This window comes from Seriola aureovittata, chromosome 7, assembly GCF_021018895.1.
Source record: "Seriola aureovittata isolate HTS-2021-v1 ecotype China chromosome 7, ASM2101889v1, whole genome shotgun sequence".
Lineage (NCBI taxonomy): Eukaryota > Metazoa > Chordata > Actinopteri > Carangiformes > Carangidae > Seriola > Seriola aureovittata.
Genome location: NC_079370.1, coordinates 12607783 through 12626069, shown reverse-complemented (window position 1 = coordinate 12626069; position 18287 = coordinate 12607783). Strand labels below are relative to the sequence as shown.

Genomic DNA, 18287 nt, shown 5'->3' with positions numbered 1-18287 from the left:
CAATGGCACACCATCTGGAAGTGTAATTAGCCTGATGCTATTCCACATCAAGATGATCAAAACGATCTCTCTCAAGACATTTGGGCAGGTTTTGGTCTTGACTTGTTTGCGGATGTTGGAGGCATCCCGAAAAGCAGCAGAAACATGAAACATATATCTGAGCGAGTGCAGGAAGCCCTAAATAAAATAGCTGATTGGGGAGGCAAGAGGGGATTGAAGATGTCAAGAGAAAAATGATGTTGTATTTGGTAATAAGAGAACTGAATGTCAGGATTTACTTGTGTCTGAACATGCAACTGAGAGGGTAAAAGAAGTCAAATCCTTGGGATCGCACTTTTATGAAAGGCTAACATGGAAAAAAACAGACAGCACTGTAACTTAGTGTGGAAAGGTAATAAATGTAATGCTGTCCTCTCTCAGTAAGGAAGCATATAGGGTGCTGGCCAGTATACACAGTTAATGATTCACAGAGCAATGATAAGATAAAGATTACACTATGGGTGTTTATGTTAAATCAGCTCTCAAGAGACAGTGCAAGCAAAGCCACTGATAACATGCTGTGGGGCCCTCCATACCACCCCTATTCCAGCTTTAGGCTACTTGTGGAAAGGAGAGAAACTCCACTGGGAATTGGGCAAACAAACCTGGCAATGCAGTAGTAAACTTAGCAGGGGCAGCTTATGGCACTTCAGCTCTGGATTTTTTCCCAAAAGCCCTGAATCTTATATTAGGTTTAGAATATAACTTCAACTTGGCGTCACTTCCTCTCAGTCTCTCTGACTGGACCGGCAAATCAACAGAGCTGTACTTTCTTATGGCTTCTTAGTTGTGGCTGTGAGGACGAGTTCAACAGAAATCTTTGAGAGCAGTTAAACAGCTTCTCCCCACTCTGTGTGACATCACTCTCTCAGAAACAATGAGAACATATGGTAGTGTTGTTTACGGTGACATAGTAAGGGAACGACTGAAAAACAACTGGGAACATTATCTCCAAATTTATACAGATGGAGCCCAAGACTCTAAAAGCAGAAAATCAGAATTTGCCTTTTATCGCCAGAAAGGTGATATGCTTCAGTATCACGCCTGGCCCAAAGACTATTACATGAGGAGCCTGCTAAGAATCAGTCAAGGGTTGTGAAAGCAGTCATTGAATTGATCACTGCGACAGGATTACACCTATGGAAATAGAATCAATCCGAGGTGCAATCTAATCCCAACCTGTAAGAGGAGGCAATGTGGCCGAAAAGCACCCAGTCTGTAGGAAAACAAGAAGAAGAAGAAGCAGCAGAGGAAGAAGAAGAAGAAGATGATGATGATGGTGATGATGATGATGATGATGATGATGATGGTGATGATGATGCGGTGCGTCACTCACATGCGACATGTAGCTGTTTGTGTCAGTCGCCAGAGTTGCGCGTCACTTCTGTTGGCAGCGATTCTTTGATTGTTTTTCTATCACCGCATTAAAAACATTTCACACCAGCGAGAGCCCTTGAAGCCGAAACACTGCGAGTCAAGGTAATCAAATAAAGCTGTGGCGGCTCTCTAACCCGTCTGTTATGGTTTGGGTGAAGAGCATGGTGTGTTTTGCGTTGGCAGACGGTGAACTGACTGTGCTGCAGGCGGTAGTTAGAAATGGTGCAGTGCCAGTGCGGAGCTAGCAGGCTGGCTAACGTTAGCTGGAGGAGGGACGATGTTCAGCGGCACATTTCATCCTTTACCCAAAGACAAACTCCGGCCACATGTGCCTCTGTGGTTTTTAAACTTCGTCTAACCTTTGAGCTTTTAAAGTTAGAGCTTTACGTTTCTTCAGAGAACAACCAGCGGCTTGTTAACGACGAGGACTTCAGAGTTTCATCCTCAGCCCTGCTGGTGACTAAACCCTCCTAAAATAATCTTACCATCATTGAAATGAGTAATAGTGTGCACCAATCTCTTCTGACTCGCAGAAACCCCACTGACACGTTCAAAGGCACAAATAGCTAGATGTAACGTTAACGTGTTATCTTGTGTTGTGTTGGTGTCTTGTGTATAATATAAGGACTTAGTAATCCCTTCCAACTTGACGATACATAAATGTAAAACAGACTGTTTTACATTTATGTATCGTCTGGACAACACAGACTGTTTTCAGACATTAGCTGTGTGTATCCAGCATTTTGTAACGCTGCTTGGTTCATTTTCACTTGAATGTAATAGCTCATTTTCACTTGAATGTAACACGGATAGGATTGACTTAAATTAACTCATTCAAAATTAACTATGTTAATAATTCTATGGAAATTTTTCGCAATTAGTGAAACTTACTGAAATCACTACTTTTTGATGTGGCCCTATCTTTGTGTGAGTGCAAGATTCCCTGCTGTACACTGTAAATTGATCTGTGTATATTTTAATGCGAAATATATAGCAATGCTTCAATATCGGAAACGGGTTAATCCTGTTCTTGTAGGCACACATGTCCATGCTGCTCTCGTGTTTGATATTGTCCCTCACCTGATAGTACAATTTTTTTTTCCCATCGTACCACAATCCCGTTACCAGATCTCGACTTTTTGCTGTGATATTTGTATCCCTCGAAATGTATTACATTACTATCGGTCTCCATCATTTTCCCTCCTCCGTTTTATTTTTAATGTGAGAACCTGATCTAAGCACGTGATGTCTCCTCTGTCACAGTGAGCTGTGTACAGCAGGCAGTCAGGAGAGGATGCCCTTGTAGCTCCACGGTAACACAGGCGCATTGATTGTTTGAGTCGGACCCCAGAGCAGCCTCTTTAAACATGGAAATGAATCGACAGCCGTAGGGGAGCTATACTGTTTTAATGCTTTATAAACACACCTGCCCATCTGTATGTGTCAGTCGGTCTGCTCTTGTAGTGTCTCTGACGGTCACGTGGCTCACAATAGGAAACCTACTTTTTCTTCAGAAATGAAAGCGAAACTTACTTCGCTTCTGTAGGCCAGTTTCCCTTTCCTTAAACGAATTAGCCTGTGGATTTCCCTTGAACTTTCGTGGTGTATTAGTATAGCAACGCATTTTTATAGCACGGTATAGAGCATTTATAAGCGAGCGACATCCCTAGTGTTTGCATTGTATAAGCTGCGGACAGGACCTCGCTCATCCTAAACGGAAGACGCTGCGCGTTGGAAAACACTTGCCGTTTCACAGATTAAACTTTAAGCGATTTCTAATCTACCACTGGTGCCGCGATTACTTTACGCGTTTACTCTATTACTCGTGTTTTGTGTGTTAACATTGTTTTTGTTTTTCGTGAGTTTCGCTTTAAGTCATCTGATAACTAAGAAGCTGCAGGAGCAGCGACGTTACCACTTCCCACTTTTTTTGACCGCTGCAACTACTGTAGGTGAGATCCACAGTTCCCTGTGAGCCCACTGGGCCTTGTGCTACCATTGTTAATGGTGTGTTGCATTCAGGTGTGAATATGTGCACCGGATCTGGAGCATGTACTAGATTCATTTCTTCAATGTAAAATAATCAAAAGACACAAAGGTCTCAGCGAGGAAGGGGTCTTTGAACATCAAACCTTGTGTTGGTGGTATTTAGCTGTTTCTTGACATGACTGCAAAAAACATGTAAAAGAGTTGATTCATCAGTTGTCAGACGGTTTGTCTTGCCCATTCCTCTGCCCAGGCTTGAAACTGAGTGGAGCATAATGACAGTGGATACTGAAAAACACAGAGTTGTTATTTTGGCTGTCAACTGTTGCCTTGCATCATGGTCAAGATGAGTCAGCTCCAGCCCCGTTTGGCCCTTGGGCTGCCGGCCCTGTCGGCCCCTATTACTGTGATGAACCAACACTATGGTGTTTTCTATTAATGTGGCGGCGATGGGACTGTTGAGCTCTATGTGACAGACCAGCGCTGCTGACTGGGCCAGAGGGGATGAAACCCGACTCAGTATTAGGTGTTGTCAGTCTCACTGATATAGACATTATTGAGTGTTGTCAGATATGATACTTGAGGCTGAATCAATGTTTGTTGTACCATAGAAGGATATTGGAATTTTGAACTATGCTGTTTCGCAGGATCTACGTTTCTACTTGGTGAATGTTTTTGGTCATGGTGTGTTTTTGAAAGGAAGGCATTAACCTAGCTCTGCGAAGACTTATCATTGTAGTCAGGGCTGTTGGCTAGCAACTGCATGGTTTTCTGTCCACAGCACGTCACTAAGAGGTAGCCCTTTATGTTCTTGTGTCCTTGAAACTGTCCTTTTTGTCTGCATCAGTGTCTCACCCCCCCCCCCCACCCCCCCCCCCCACCCCCACCCCTGCTATGGATCCAGATCTAGCAATAATTTGTAAGGCCAGAAATAAAACAGAATAGTCACAAGGAGGTCTGAATTATTAATCACTATCCTTTTACCCTGGGATTAAGTTTCAGTGTGATTGGGAGAGGCAGTATGTCACCCTGCAGTATCCTTGTAGACTGGCTGGGGTACGATCTGAAGATAGACAGTAACGTTGACAGTGTTGCTCTATGTTAGAGTTTATCTTCTGCACATAATCTTCTTTTTTTTCCCCATTATACCCTGATATTTATTATCCTCCTTTCTGTATACTGCACTCCAGGAAGACAAGAGGCGGAGGGTGACATTAAAAACTGTATCCTTGGAGCAGGTATAGATTCGCTGACTTACCCAAGCACACTTGAGCAGGTTTGGAGGCTTGCCAGCAGGGCATGAACTTGTGTTACTGACTGGAATGACAGTTTTTCTTACCCTCCACCACTTTTTTTCACCATTCAGTTATCTTACTGTCTTTTATTTGTGTTTATTAATATTCTCCTAACATTGTCCTTTGTTTGTATTTCAGGTGCTCTCAGTGTGCAACTGGCCTGCCTTGACTTTCCATCAGGGTCTGCCGTGATAGAGGACGTAAACTTGTACAGAAGCTGCACAGCCATCTGCGCAGGCCCCCTTCACGCTCACCCCCTGCGCTATGAGCAGAGGTAGAGGAGGGCCTTCCAGGGAACACTACCACAAACATTCACCACTCCACCTCCAGGCCAAGGAGAATTACAACAGACCTGGGCCAGCCTCATTCTACCCCAGAGCTGGCCCACAGCAGACCCCATATTCAAGTTACTACGACAGCCCTGCACCCCCTGTAGTGTCCATACAACCCCCAGCCCCCTCTCTCATTCCCTCCGCTCCACCAGTACCAAGCCACATTAAACCAGCCCCTAAACCAGTGGCCCTTAACAATTCACATAATCAGAATTACAGTCCCAGTCCTGCTCCCAATTCATTTCAGTATCAACAGGTGGAGTTCCTGAGAGGACACGGCTCTGAGGCTCCACAGTTCAGAGCCAGTCCACGAGGAGGGGGAGGGGGAGTGGTACCCGGCAGGCCACCTATTTCCTCATATCAACCCCAGTCAGGATACAGTAGATATCCAAACTCCAACAACAGCCCTAGGGGTAGAGGTGGGTATAGACATGACCACAGTTTTGAGTGCCCACCCACTGTAGGACCCCTACGAGGTCCCCAAGGCCCTCGACACCTGAATCAAAACCAGTTACAAAGTAAAAACCACAACCAGTACTCCAACAGACAATGGTCCGGCCACACAGACTTTTCGTGTGACAATTTTCAGAGATTGTCTCTTCATCAAGACAGGCCAAGCAGAGGAGAAAGGTTTGGCAGACATTCTGCATCCAGCAGCTCATCCATTTCCAGCTTTAGTAACGTTAACATCACTCTCACCCCTGACATCCAGGACCAGGTGCATAGGGCTTTGGCTGCTTTGAAGCCAAGTGAGAGCATCTCTGCAAAATTGTTGGCAAAAAAGCTGCGTCTGCCCAAAAAGATAGTGAACAAGGCCCTCTACTCTTTGGAACGCTCACAGAAAGCCTCAAAGGAAGGACTCCACCCTCCCGAGTGGACTGTTTACAGAAAACCTCTCGGATGCGAGGAAGCTCAAAACTCTAAAATACAAAGTCCACTATCCAATCTGTGTGTCAGCTCAGGACACCCTCCAAAACCTGAAGCCAAGGTTGAGCTAAAAACAGAAACAGCAAGAAACAGGGGACAGGCCAAAGAAGAGGACTCTGACACAGAATCCAGTTCTTCTTACAGCTCTTCTTTAGAGTCATCTGACTCTGAAGCATCCCAGTCACCAGCACAAGGTCAGCACGAAGAGAAACAACATCCCGGCACCACCAGCGCCCCTGATCAGGAACTTCTGCTTTCCATCATGGCAGAACAGAAGGAGCTAGTTCTGCGGTACCTCCTGGATTCAGAGAAGGCAACTGCTCTCGTCATAGCCAAAAATCTGGGACTTAGAAGTGCCAAGCAGGTAAATCCCACCCTTTATGTACTGGAGAAGCAAGGTGATGTCATTAAAGATGGTGAAGTCAACCCTCCCACATGGGAGCTCTCCACCCACCGCAGAGAGCGGATGGAGAGGAGCCTCAAAGCTGCACAGAGCACCCCGGTTGAGGGGGTACCAATGGAGGAGGAAACCCGCAGAGAGGAGAAGGGAGGAGGGTCCATCTTCCTGCCATCACCACCACTACCACCAATACCAGGCCTGGAGCCACTACCACTTCCAGAGGGCTGGATGCCAGAGCAAAGTCACAGTGAAGCGGTAGGTGAAATTCCTGTGTTTTACTCTGTATTTTTATATGTATTTAAAGGTAATAAAGGGATAGTTCAGGTTTTTTGACACGGGTTTGTGTGGGGTACTACTTATACACAGTCAATGTTTCACCTGCAGTAAATTTCAGATCAGCGCACTCCCAGTTTGGAGAAGTAGACACGAGTACCAGCACAGAAGCTGAGCAATGTACTGCCGTGGACAAAATGTGTTCTAGGCAAAAAAAAAAACAAACAATATCAATTGAAGTGTACACTTCACTTTGAATATTTTCGCAAGCCTTTTCCTTTGCAGCTACTTCTTCTCAACTGTTGAACTACTGTAGTACTATAGGCAGGTTACCATCCTTGGAAGTATAGTCTCATCTGATTAACTCTTTCACCTCTTGACTTTCCCCCTTTCAGTCCAATTCCTCCCTCCAGCCCCGCTCCTTTACCTCACGTCAAGACAAAGAGACCAACGAAGGACAGTGGGCCGACGACGAGATCCCAGAATTCCTCAATGCCATTCGCAGAGAGACCGATGCTGAAAAACTGGCAGCAGAGAAGGCCAACAACATGGGAACTGTTGCTGTGTCGCTGGCTGCCCCACCTCCCCAGAACCTGTGGGCCAAATTGCAGGAAGTGAGGCTGAAGAACCCTGTCAGCGGCCTCATGGAGTATGCCCAGTATCTGGGCCAGAACTGCGAGTTCCAGCTCCTTGACCAGTCGGGACCCTCCCACGACCCAAGGTTAGTGACATGATCTGCTCAGTTATTGTAAGCTTTTAACTGATACAAAGGGCAATGTAAATTGATCTTTGATCATGTCTGCATACTCATGCTGCATTGTTGAAATTTAACTAGGGATACACCAGACCCAATAATGACCTTACTACCTTACATCAGGCTTTGACCGATCCACATTATATACAGTGTCTTTGTCAATGTAATTATAGCGGTTAAATGTGTTAAGTTGCCACCCGACACTGTCACCAACATAGTCTATCTTCCATTAGGGATGTTCATTTGGAATTTTTTTTTCTGACTGATAGCAGACGCCCGTTAACCGACCATTAACCGTTAACCGGCAATTAACCATTAACTGATAAAATTAAAATGTAATATATGGAATAGATGAGTGCCTGTAACATATTAAAAATTACCAATGCACAGGGGTTAAAGTGGACCGGAACAATCCAGAGTGTCTAAACAGAGAGTTGCAGAAGAAGTGCTCCTGCTAATCCAGGAAAAGCTCTATGTTGTAAATTCATAAGATTATTATAAAGATCAGCTCTGTGTGATTATTAAAAAGAGCAGAGGAGCAGAATCTCCTGATGACCTGCACAGAGGAATGTGTTTGAGCTGTGAACAGCCAGACTACTGCTCATACAACTCAGAGTTGAACTGAAATCAAACTTCGAAATAAAATAAACAGGCCAGGTCTTCCTCAGTCCTCAGCATAGCGGGAAGTTTATCTACTGGTTTTTATTCAGAAATAGCAACATGTCAACATGCTGTGGTGTTAGTCTGGTGAGCAGTCTGATAACTGTCAGACCCGTGTTGGAGAATACCCGCTCAGATGGCATTGATGTCCCACGATATTTTAACTGTTGAACTGATAGTATTAAACATCCACAAACTTGGACTTTTGAAGTTCTGTTTGTTGTCCCACCATGTGATACATAGATGTTTTTGTTTTTCCACACGTTTGTTACTTTCTGTAAAGAACCTGATGACAAACCTATCAATTCAAATTCTTTGTTAAATACAGCTGCCTTAATGAAGACAAGCTCCCAATTTAGAATAATTATTATTTTGCTTGTTATGCAGCACAGTAGTCTCAGAGAATTATATTTGTCTCATCTGTATATTTTCTCTCCCTCTGTCAGATTCCGTATGCAGGTGATGCTCAACGGGAAGCTGTTTCCTGTCGCTGAAGCTTCCAGTAAGAAAGTAGCAAAAAAGGACGCTGCTGCAGCCGCCCTGCGCATTCTCATCGGAGAGATGCAGGGAGGGGCCAGCACAGGGGACGAGGAAAATACTGCCAATACAGACCAAGTCATGGACCTACTCCCAGACGCAAGTGTGAGTTTCCTTTAATGATTAACTAAAAATGTTTACTTTGATTTATCACTAATGTGATATAGATAACAATGTAAATACAAGACTCGTGCAGATCCCAATAAATATTGTCCTGTAACATGTAAATCTGCTCCCGCATAAAAATAGGCATTCAAATCACTGCTCCTGTGCTTTATTCTGCACCAGGCTGTTTTTTTCTTGGGCAACAATACTAACTTAACCATAGGGCAAGACACTTTTTACCATGTGTGGATACCCAATCAATTCTATCTTTGGTCTCGAAGTGTAACACAAAACATATATTTGATTATATAGCAAAGAGTGTTAACTTAAGCTTCTGTAATTCTGATAGACCTCACTTACTTATGGGACAAATTATATCTGTTGATTAATACAACCTTAAAACAAACTAAAAAAACCCTAAACTGGCCCAAGCACCCAACTGCTGACCCTTGCTGTAAAAAAAAACATCCAAAAAAGAAGCACTAATATACTCAATAGACTCACTCAATTACCAAAAGATTGTAGTTATAAAACTTATTTGTGCAGCCTTAGTAAAAACTGTGAGTCAGTGAAAGAATATTTTGCTTTAAAAAACAGCCAAAAACAAGCTTTAATAAATAGTACTTTTTGTCTTTTTTACCATTTACCAGGGGGCAGCTGAGAGCATAGGGGGAATTTTTGGGTCTGGGAGCGTGGAAGGGATGGGGATGGTGGAGGGACCTCGCCAGCCACTGTCACGCTCTCTGCCTGGTGGAAAGAATCCGGTGTCTGTTCTGATGGAGTACAGCCAGCGCAGCGGGAACCCCATTGAATTCATCATCACTGGGCAGGCAGGCCCACCACATGACCCACGGTACTGACTCCTGCACGTCCCTCTGAATCTGTCCATTTGGATATTGCACTCCCCCACACTGCATGTTCTCAGACTGAGTTCCTCTGTGGTCATGCATTTCCTCCTCAGGGAAGTAGTTGATCGGCTATTTCTGTCCAATCTATCCTTAGTACTGTAGTCAGCTGACAAAGAGACAGAAAGCCGTCTATTACCACTCCGTCTGTTTATAATCCATCCCTTTAGGTGGCTGGATGGCTGGGAGATACAATACAAACTTTGTCTTTTCCTCCAATAACTTTCTGTATATGCTGTACACTTCTGTTTTTATGACTAGTACACCATAGGCTCTTGTGTTACTGTGACCCTGGCGCATCTGCTGATTAATCTAAATGTGATAAGTCATGATTCTGGAATAGTAACTTAACAAAGTGTGGCATCATCTCTGATCTCAGTTACATACCAAAATAATTCTCTCCCTTTCTCTCTTTCCGCCCTTTTCACCTTCTCTGTCCTGTGTTCAGGTTCATGTACAGGGTGAAGGTCGGAGAGAGCTTGTTTGCTGAAGCCTCAGCTCCAAGTAAGAAGGCAGCCCGCCAGCTGGCGGCAGAGGAGGCTGTCAAAGAATTAATGTCTGACGGGAGATTACAGCTTAACAAGGTGAGTGAAAAGCAGAGAATAACTGGAGTTGTTCAGTTTTGCATATCCCCAAAATGAATGGAATGACTTAAAAGAAACAACAGATCACTCGGGCAGAAAGAATTGATCTTGTCATTTCTGTCACGTTGTTCTGCTCCCTTTGCTCAGTACCATTCACGTCTCTCTTTTTCTCCTCCCCCCACTGCCACCTCTCTTTTCGCAGCCTCAGTTGCCCCTCGGCTCCTCCAGCGATAGTGATGGCGGTGGTTCTGGGACTACATGTCCCTCTTTGCCCCCTCTTACTGCAGATGAGTTGCGAGCAGCACACGAGGCAGGGGTTGGGGACCTCATCAACCACCTGAACAACAATGCAGTGTCAGGTCTTCTGGAGTACGCCAGAGCCCGGGGCTTTGCTGCTGAGATTCGCCTGGTGGGCCAGTCTGGGCCACCACATGAGCCAAAGTATGTGTTGGCTGCATGAATGCACAAACACACACATTAAACATGTACACATGAGAAGAAATCACCTACCGACTGGGTTATTATGTGCACTGGGAAATATCTTATTTGTATACCTAAGGAAAAAAGATAATTGAAAGTCATGGAGCATTAATGAACGCCTTTTTGCCTCTTTTCATCTGGAGCTCTGTTGTTCTTGCACCACTTGACCTGCTAAGGAAAATGTTCAAATGGATACTTGTGTTTTTGGCCCAACCATGATTTCTCTTTGCCCCTCCTTGTCAGATTTACCTACCAGGCTAAGCTGGGCGGACGGTGGTTCCCTCCAGTCTGTGCATCCAACAAGAAGCAGGGAAAACAGGAGGCAGCAGATGCTGCACTACGGGTTCTGATTGGAGAAGCTGAGAGAGCAGCCCGTACTGGGGAGCTTATCCCAGCTGAAGTGAGCTGACTTTTCATTGGTTTCACGTTTTCTATCATGCCATCAGACTCAACATGGGTGCAAGGCATGGAATGAGAGACATAGCAGAGGCACATCAATAGGTTTTGCTTGCCTTGATTACCTGTGCTGAAAAATTGACCTTCAATTTATTTATAGTAAACACCAGCATGTATTTGACTGACCACCTCACTTGAGTAAAACTGTTCCAATGACTAAATAACAACATAAATCAGTGTTTCCCCTCGGCTGACTCGGGGGTGCAGCTGTAACAGCAGGAGAGCTGCAAGTGCTCTGACCAGAACAATCTTCCCTGCCATCCGCAGCAGAGCTAGCATCCTCGCCACTGTTACCAGATTTCGTGCATTAAAAAAAAAAACGCTAATATTTTGGCGTGACTTTCAGACATTTGGGCGTTGTCTGTCCATCTTTGGTTTTTTCCAACTCTTTTTGGAAAGCTTTTATCGCACTTAACATAACAGGTTGTCAAGCTGTCCCTCCTCTGCTCAGCTCCGTGTGTGGGGAGGGAAAGAGAAAGCAGAGGAGAGAGACGTGACTGTAAATGAAAGCAAAAAGTAGGCGAGACTTTCAAGCGCACATAAATTAGGTTAATAACATGAATAAAAAATATATATACATTTAACATTTTTTATTTCTTTTCTTTGGTTTCTTGGGGATCCCATTGAAAAGGGTGACCCCCAAGGCAATGGACAGGGAAACACTGTAAATGTCCATATGACACTTATATAATATGTATAATCTATAACTTAAATTAAAACACAACCAAGTGAAATACACAGTCTATAACGCAACACATATGCTGCTTCACAGTAAATAAATCTGTTTTTTGTTGAAGGCAGTCTGATATATTGTTGACACACAAATATATATATAATAATCCTTATTTCCTTTCTGTTTTGCTTGTCCTATCCTGTACACATCCCTCTCTCTAGCTTCCCGTGAGTGGCAGCACTTTGCATGACCAGATAGCAATGTTGAGCCACCAACGTTTCAACGCCTTGACCACACGTATCCAGCACAGCCTTCTGGGTCGCAAGATTCTGGCCACCATCGTCATGAGGAGAGGGGAGGGCCTGGGGACTGTTGTCAGCCTGGGAACTGGTATATCCCTTCCCTTTAGCATTTAACCTATGAAACAACAGAGGTGGTAGAAACCGGGAGTATAAGGAATTGAGTAGCAACAGAATAAAATGTGTTGTCATTGCATATTTCCATGATGTTTAGTTGTATGGATTTCTGTGCTGAGAGGCATGTGCTGTCAGAAAGCTAAAACAGAACTAGGTCACTGCAGAACCGAGAGGCGCTGCATTCTTGTGTTCTTTGACATTGAACGTGTCTCTTGTTTTCTTTTTTTGTTTTGTTTTTTTTTTCCTGTCAGGAAATCGCTGTGTTAAAGGGGAGGAGCTGAGCCTTAAAGGGGAGACTGTTAATGATTGCCACGCTGAAATCATCTCCAGAAGGGGATTTGTTCGGTAGAAATAGATCTTGCTCTTTTATCAATGTTTCTCCCACAGTTCAAAACATAACCCGCTCTTTTCCCCAGTCCCGGTCTACAGGACATTATTTAGAAGTCTAACTCGCCCTTTCCTTTCTTCTCAGTTTTCTGTACACTGAGCTGCTCAAGCACTATGACGGCGCAGATGACAGTATATTCGAGCCAGCGGAGAATAACAAACTGCGGATCAAATCTGACATCACCTTTCACCTCTACATCAGGTGGAGTATCAGATGTTTTCTTTCTCCTTCTCTACCTCCCCCTTAATCTCTCATCTTTCATTCTCATCATGTCCATTATTCATATGCGTCAACGGTTCACTTTTGGATCAATGTTATCCATCCTCTCTTAAACCACATGTCTCATTTTGGTGTGTGTCATATCAGTATCTTATGTCTCTTCTTTTTCTCTTATCTATAGCACGGCACCTTGTGGGGATGGGGCTCTGTTTGATAAGTCCTGCAGTGAGGCTGGGGATGAAGTTGAAGGCCATCAGCCTCTGTTTGAGAATGCTAAGCAGGGCAAGCTCCGCACCAAAGTGGAGAACGGTGAGAAACGAAACTCTTATCTGTCTTCACAAATGTTGTATATAACTGCATGGAAGCAAAGGATTCCTTGCCATAAACAAGAGCTGTGACCTTTGTATATGTGTGATGTTGTTTGTGCCAGGTGAGGGCACCATCCCAGTGGAGTCAAGTGCCATTGTGCCCACCTGGGACGGCATCCAGCACGGAGAGAGGCTGAGAACCATGAGCTGCAGTGATAAGATCTTGCGCTGGAATGTACTGGGCCTGCAGGGGGCGTTGCTCACCCATTTCCTGCACCCCATCTATCTTAAGTCCATCACACTTGGTAAAACATGCTGTTGCATTGTCATTGTTATAATTGGAGAACAGATTATGTGACAAATATGAGAGTTAACGTCAGTGAAGTTGGATGAATTCCCAGCTTTAAGGTGCTACTTGTCTCAAATTCCTGTTTTACAACGAGTGGTTGTTCTGATCTGTTAGGCTATCTGTACAGCCACGGTCACCTTACACGTGCTGTTTGCTGTCGGCTGGCGAGAGATGGTGAAGCGTTCGATCAGAGTCTTCCTGCTCCCTTCAAGCTAAACCACCCAGAGGTAACCACGAAAGTTTTTGGCAATGTCACATGTGGACATTAATCAGGAATGTTTAGGTCACTGTCACTACATTCATCAATTTAGCTGCCAGCACTCCTATTTGTGTCTGCACAACTGTTAATTCATTACCCGTCTTCTTTAAATTTGGCTCATCCATCAATTAGCAGGAAGCAGGTAGGTGACCATTGCACCACCAGGCAAAATGCCTGAGAAAAACAGTAACTGGCAGCTACATAGGGTTCAGCTTTTTCCTTGTTTTAGCCCATTTTTTGATTGCTTTCAGTTACACACCAGTGAAATTGGTTGAACTACCATCCCCGATCGACACAGTGTGACACAGCCATCACACTGAAACATGCATTACACAACTAATTTTACACGCTCTGTTTGGAAATGCTGACTCACGCTGAAAGGCTAAATTAGCCTGATTAAACAAAATATGTTCTCTCCGCCCCTCCCTTCTCCCACACCACCTGGCTGGACTGTAGGTGGGCAGAGTGAGTGTGTATGACTCCACACGTCACACGGGCAAGACCAAGGAATCCAGCGTGAACTGGAGCTTTCCAGACCAGCACAGTGTAGAGGTGCTGGATGGGACCAAAGGCAAACTGGATGGGTATGTAGTACACAGTGTAACTAATCTAAACCCTGTCTCTCCTGATAGCAACACACACGGTTCAATAAAACTTTGGACACTTTGGTTTCTAGAGTCCTTTATTGTTCACTTAGTACCTTATTATTTAAGGAGTGTGGTAATGCTGTTGATCAAACACCATAATCCTAAGAAATATGTGATGTGGCTATCAGTGCTCTGTTTTACTGAGGGAAAACTGTCAAGTGACCACAAACTTTATTTTATTTTATTTAAATGACCAAAACAGTGAGAAGCAGGCAGTGAAGGTATAATCAGACCAGACAAACGGTGATGTTTTCCATGACTGTCAAACTCTCTTATGGACATTGAACTAAAGAGTATCCTAATGTCTTCCCTGTAGGAACAAACTGGCCGTGTCCCGTGTGTCCAAGTCCAACTTGTTCTGTCTGTTCCGCTCTCTGTGCCAGCGGTGCGGCCGCACAGACCTCCTCTCCCACCCCTCCTACGCCCAGGCCAAGATGTCAGCCATGTCCTTCCAGCTAGCCAAGCAGCAGTTCTTCCGAGCTCTCAGCGTCCACGGTTACGGCGCCTGGATCGGCAAACCGCTGGAAGAGAAGAGCTTTGAGTCGGGGGAGGGAATCGGGAAGAATGGAGCAAGTGTCCCTGTGGGATACGGCAGCAGTAGAAACGGAGGAGCAATGGAATACAAGCAAGAGGAGGCATAGACCAGTGCAGGGTACATTATTAAGTTGGTAATATAAATATGTGGGGGAGAAAAGCACAAGCCAGGGGCAGATGTGAAGAAAGAAAAGGACAATCAAACTATGTGTAGCCAGCAGCCAGAACTGTATCTTCTGATGGAACATGATTAAAGGCTGCAGAGGAAAAATGATGGAAGGGGACAGAATGAATGAAGGTGATGGCAAGGGCAAAGCCTGAAGGGTGAGTGGGATCACAGTCAGCAGAGACAGCTAAGGAGAGATTCAGGGGGTGTACAAAATAATGTAAACACTACATGAAAAAGGAATTAGTTTGAAGTCAGTAAATCACCAGGGCAAACACTGCTACAAAGCTGAGCTGTGCTAACTCGTAAGACAGTTACTATGTTTGTTAGGATCCTTTATACGGTTTATATCTATACGTTAGCTAGTTTCAGATTGTCTTTGTAATTGTTGTGCTTGGCATATGCTGCCATTATTTTTCCACTGTTCTATTTCATTTTTTCCTTTGATGATGATTTGGCCTCTTTAGACCACTGTTTGTTGTTTGTTGCCATGAGAGTCTGAGTCGCTGACAAATGCTAACTGGCATTCAACCCGAAATGACCCTGCATTGTAGCAGTGTTTGTAATTGTGATTAAGTTCATTTAGAGTTTAAGTTCTCTTTCATTAAGTGCTTACTATTTTTTTCTACTCCCTGTGTTGTGCTGTATGGAAATACATGCAGCTGCTTTTAGGACAGAGCAGAAATAATGGATGCTCTCAGCAGGAATTTTTTTTTCTTTTTCTTTTCTTTTTTTTTTAATTGCACTCATCCTAGTTAGATGTCAAGTAAACTTGGAAATTAATCCTTGCTCATTACAGTCCCAGCTTACAGTGTACATAAAAAGCTTTCACTGTACATAAGAAGAACATTAATGCCAACTTTTACTCTGATCAGTCACTGACATTCACTGTGCAACATTTTAGCCTTTAGCTCCTGTACATACTCTGAATACTTCAAACAGGCCCCCTTTTCTGAGTTAAAGAAGATTTAAGAAGATTTTCTCTACACCCTTAGCTGTCCATCCATCCATCCACATGTTGTTTCCATGGTTACCATTAGCACAGCAACATAGGTCATCGCAGCCCATTGATCAGTCCCACAATTTCTCTGTGCTTTTCTGCTTTTATATGGAATTACTGATGTCAAGGCCTCCAAAAATTACAGCATTTCTGTTCCTATTGCTTGTGTGTGGTTTTTCAGCATTCCTCCTTGTTTTCCTTCACTTCTGTCAATGGGGTCATCAGTAACTGGCCATGCTAGCGAGTCCTGGCAAGCGTTTCATGTCCTGCCTGCAGCTTGCCTGCATATTGTTTTTTACATCTCAATATACAAAAAGCCTTTCAGGTCCTCTTGCATGGCCAGTTGTTGAGGACTGCTAGATGAGGACAGTGGTGTTGTTTAAGGAGAGTGTGTTGTTTGTTCTTGATTCAGTTACATGTAGATGGATGATGAACTATATACATCAGGTATATACAAATACATGAACACACAGATGCATGGTGGGATCCAAAAGCCTGAGTTTGAGAATCCATATTTTTTGAGCACTCTGAAGAGCATGTGAGAGAGGTGTTGTAATATCTTGTGATGTTACAGTGGTCTCACAGGTTTGATCTGGTAACTACAGAGGAAAAGCCATGAGAGTCAGCACTCCCAAGATGCTTCGGGTTGGTTTGGTGTACCTTTGATGGATGCACACAGCCGTTGTTTTGCTAGTTCCTTCTTTTAAAAGGTTTAAAGCTTGAAGTGATCATATCTCTCTGTAGAGAGTGGCACCTCTCTCTGGTCGACATGTGGTTGGGTCCTTTATTTCAGCCGTGAAATTCAACTTTTAATTGAGGTCTTTCTTACAGTCTTACAAGTAGACCGAATTTTCTCAGAAGATGTGACGTGATTTACACATGTACACATTGTTTTTGGTACCTGTTGCATTTCTTTAAACATGTTATTTTGATTTATTTACAGCGTATTTAAGTAATTAGCTTAAAACAGGAACATATACAGTTTTGGTGTTAGACTCAGACTTTTGGGACCCACTGTTTGAGTGTTTGAGTATAATGCTGTATATATATATCTGTGTGTATGTATATGTATAGGTTTCATGTATATATTTTGTAAATCATCTACAATTGTTTTCTATAATTTTTCCTGATGTTTTAATGGAGTATGCCGTTTTTTTACCAATGAAGTTTGGAGAGTTTGAAAAAATAAAAGAAATTGCAATGTTTGAGAGGAGTGATGTGGTTGTGGTATGGTAGACTGTGTTGCACTGTATTTCATATTTATTTATCACCCGCTTCTTCTTTCTCCAGAGGAGTGCTTACATCACCTGGGGGGTGCGCTGTCTGAATGATAGGGGGACTTTGACATTTTTGAGGGGCTTATAGATATTCATTGTGTCAGAAGCAGCTGTTGAGTTGCTCTAAGAGGACTGAAAAAGCACAGCAACGCCTCTGGTTCTGGATGACGTGATAAATCTTTTGGATTACACTCATGTAGGAACAATGACTGCAAAGAGATTTTCTAGGCTGAAGGTTTGAGAGAGTAGAAGATGTAAATTCCTTTCCTCAGGGTGGCGTTTAGATTTGAGTCTGGCTCCTAATAGCTGCAGAGCCTATTGCAATGCTCCAAAGGATCAGCAGATGGAAACATGTCCTCACCTTAGGGCTGGGGGTTGTGTGCATGTGTGTATGTGCAGCATGTGGAGAAAGGCTTCATGAAATCAGCCACTGGTTGTGTGGTGGTACCCTAACCTGATATTGATGGTGGATGCAAAACAAAATCTGCTGGTAGATTTTTCCTTACCAAGATCTGTGCAGTGCTGACATTTATTTTTTTTCTATTATGTGATTCTACTAGCATACGATATTTTTGGCTTTCATTTTCACTCTGTGCACTTCTATCTTGACCGATTTGAATTCTAGAGCTTGAAGTTGATGAAATCATCATCTTTAATAGACTATTTTAAGTTCAGGAAATGTTTTTTGGTCAGAGTCACAATTAGTAATTGTATAGCACAGTGTACAATCGTTTCAACGTCATTGTCATTGCACCAGTACAACCAAGTACAGTTTAGCATCTAATCAGTGCAAACTGTAGCTAGAATGCAAATAGATATATATAAACCAAAATAAAAATGTAGTATTATGGAAGTAAAATTCATCTTTTCTCACTGGATTCTGTGAGAGGTGTTAGTTATGTGTTGTACAATCATGATGCAGGATAATACTGGTACTTCAC

General features: G+C 43.6%; 1 protein-coding gene across 3 annotated transcripts; it reads left to right on the top strand.

Moving 5' to 3' along the window:
- Nucleotides 1-1390: 1390 nt before the first annotated feature.
- On the top strand, nt 1391-17274 carry adar (adenosine deaminase RNA specific). Of its 3 annotated transcripts, none has more exons than XM_056381094.1 (16): nt 1391-1518; nt 4836-6611; nt 7025-7350; nt 8490-8685; nt 9336-9538; nt 10039-10174; nt 10377-10615; nt 10898-11054; nt 12005-12173; nt 12451-12544; nt 12672-12788; nt 12988-13115; nt 13237-13419; nt 13578-13690; nt 14179-14306; nt 14686-17274. In XM_056381094.1, the coding sequence occupies exons 2-16, from the start codon at nt 4962-4964 to the stop codon at nt 15008-15010; spliced, it is 4164 nt and encodes a 1387-aa protein (XP_056237069.1). In that variant the 5' UTR covers nt 1391-1518; nt 4836-4961; the 3' UTR covers nt 15011-17274. The 3 variants fall into 3 exon arrangements, with proteins under 3 accessions (XP_056237069.1, XP_056237070.1, XP_056237068.1); XM_056381095.1 differs by lacking the exon at nt 1391-1518 and adding an exon at nt 1541-1872; XM_056381093.1 differs by lacking the exon at nt 1391-1518 and adding an exon at nt 2981-3368.
- The last annotated feature ends 1013 nt before the right edge of the window (nt 17275-18287 follow it).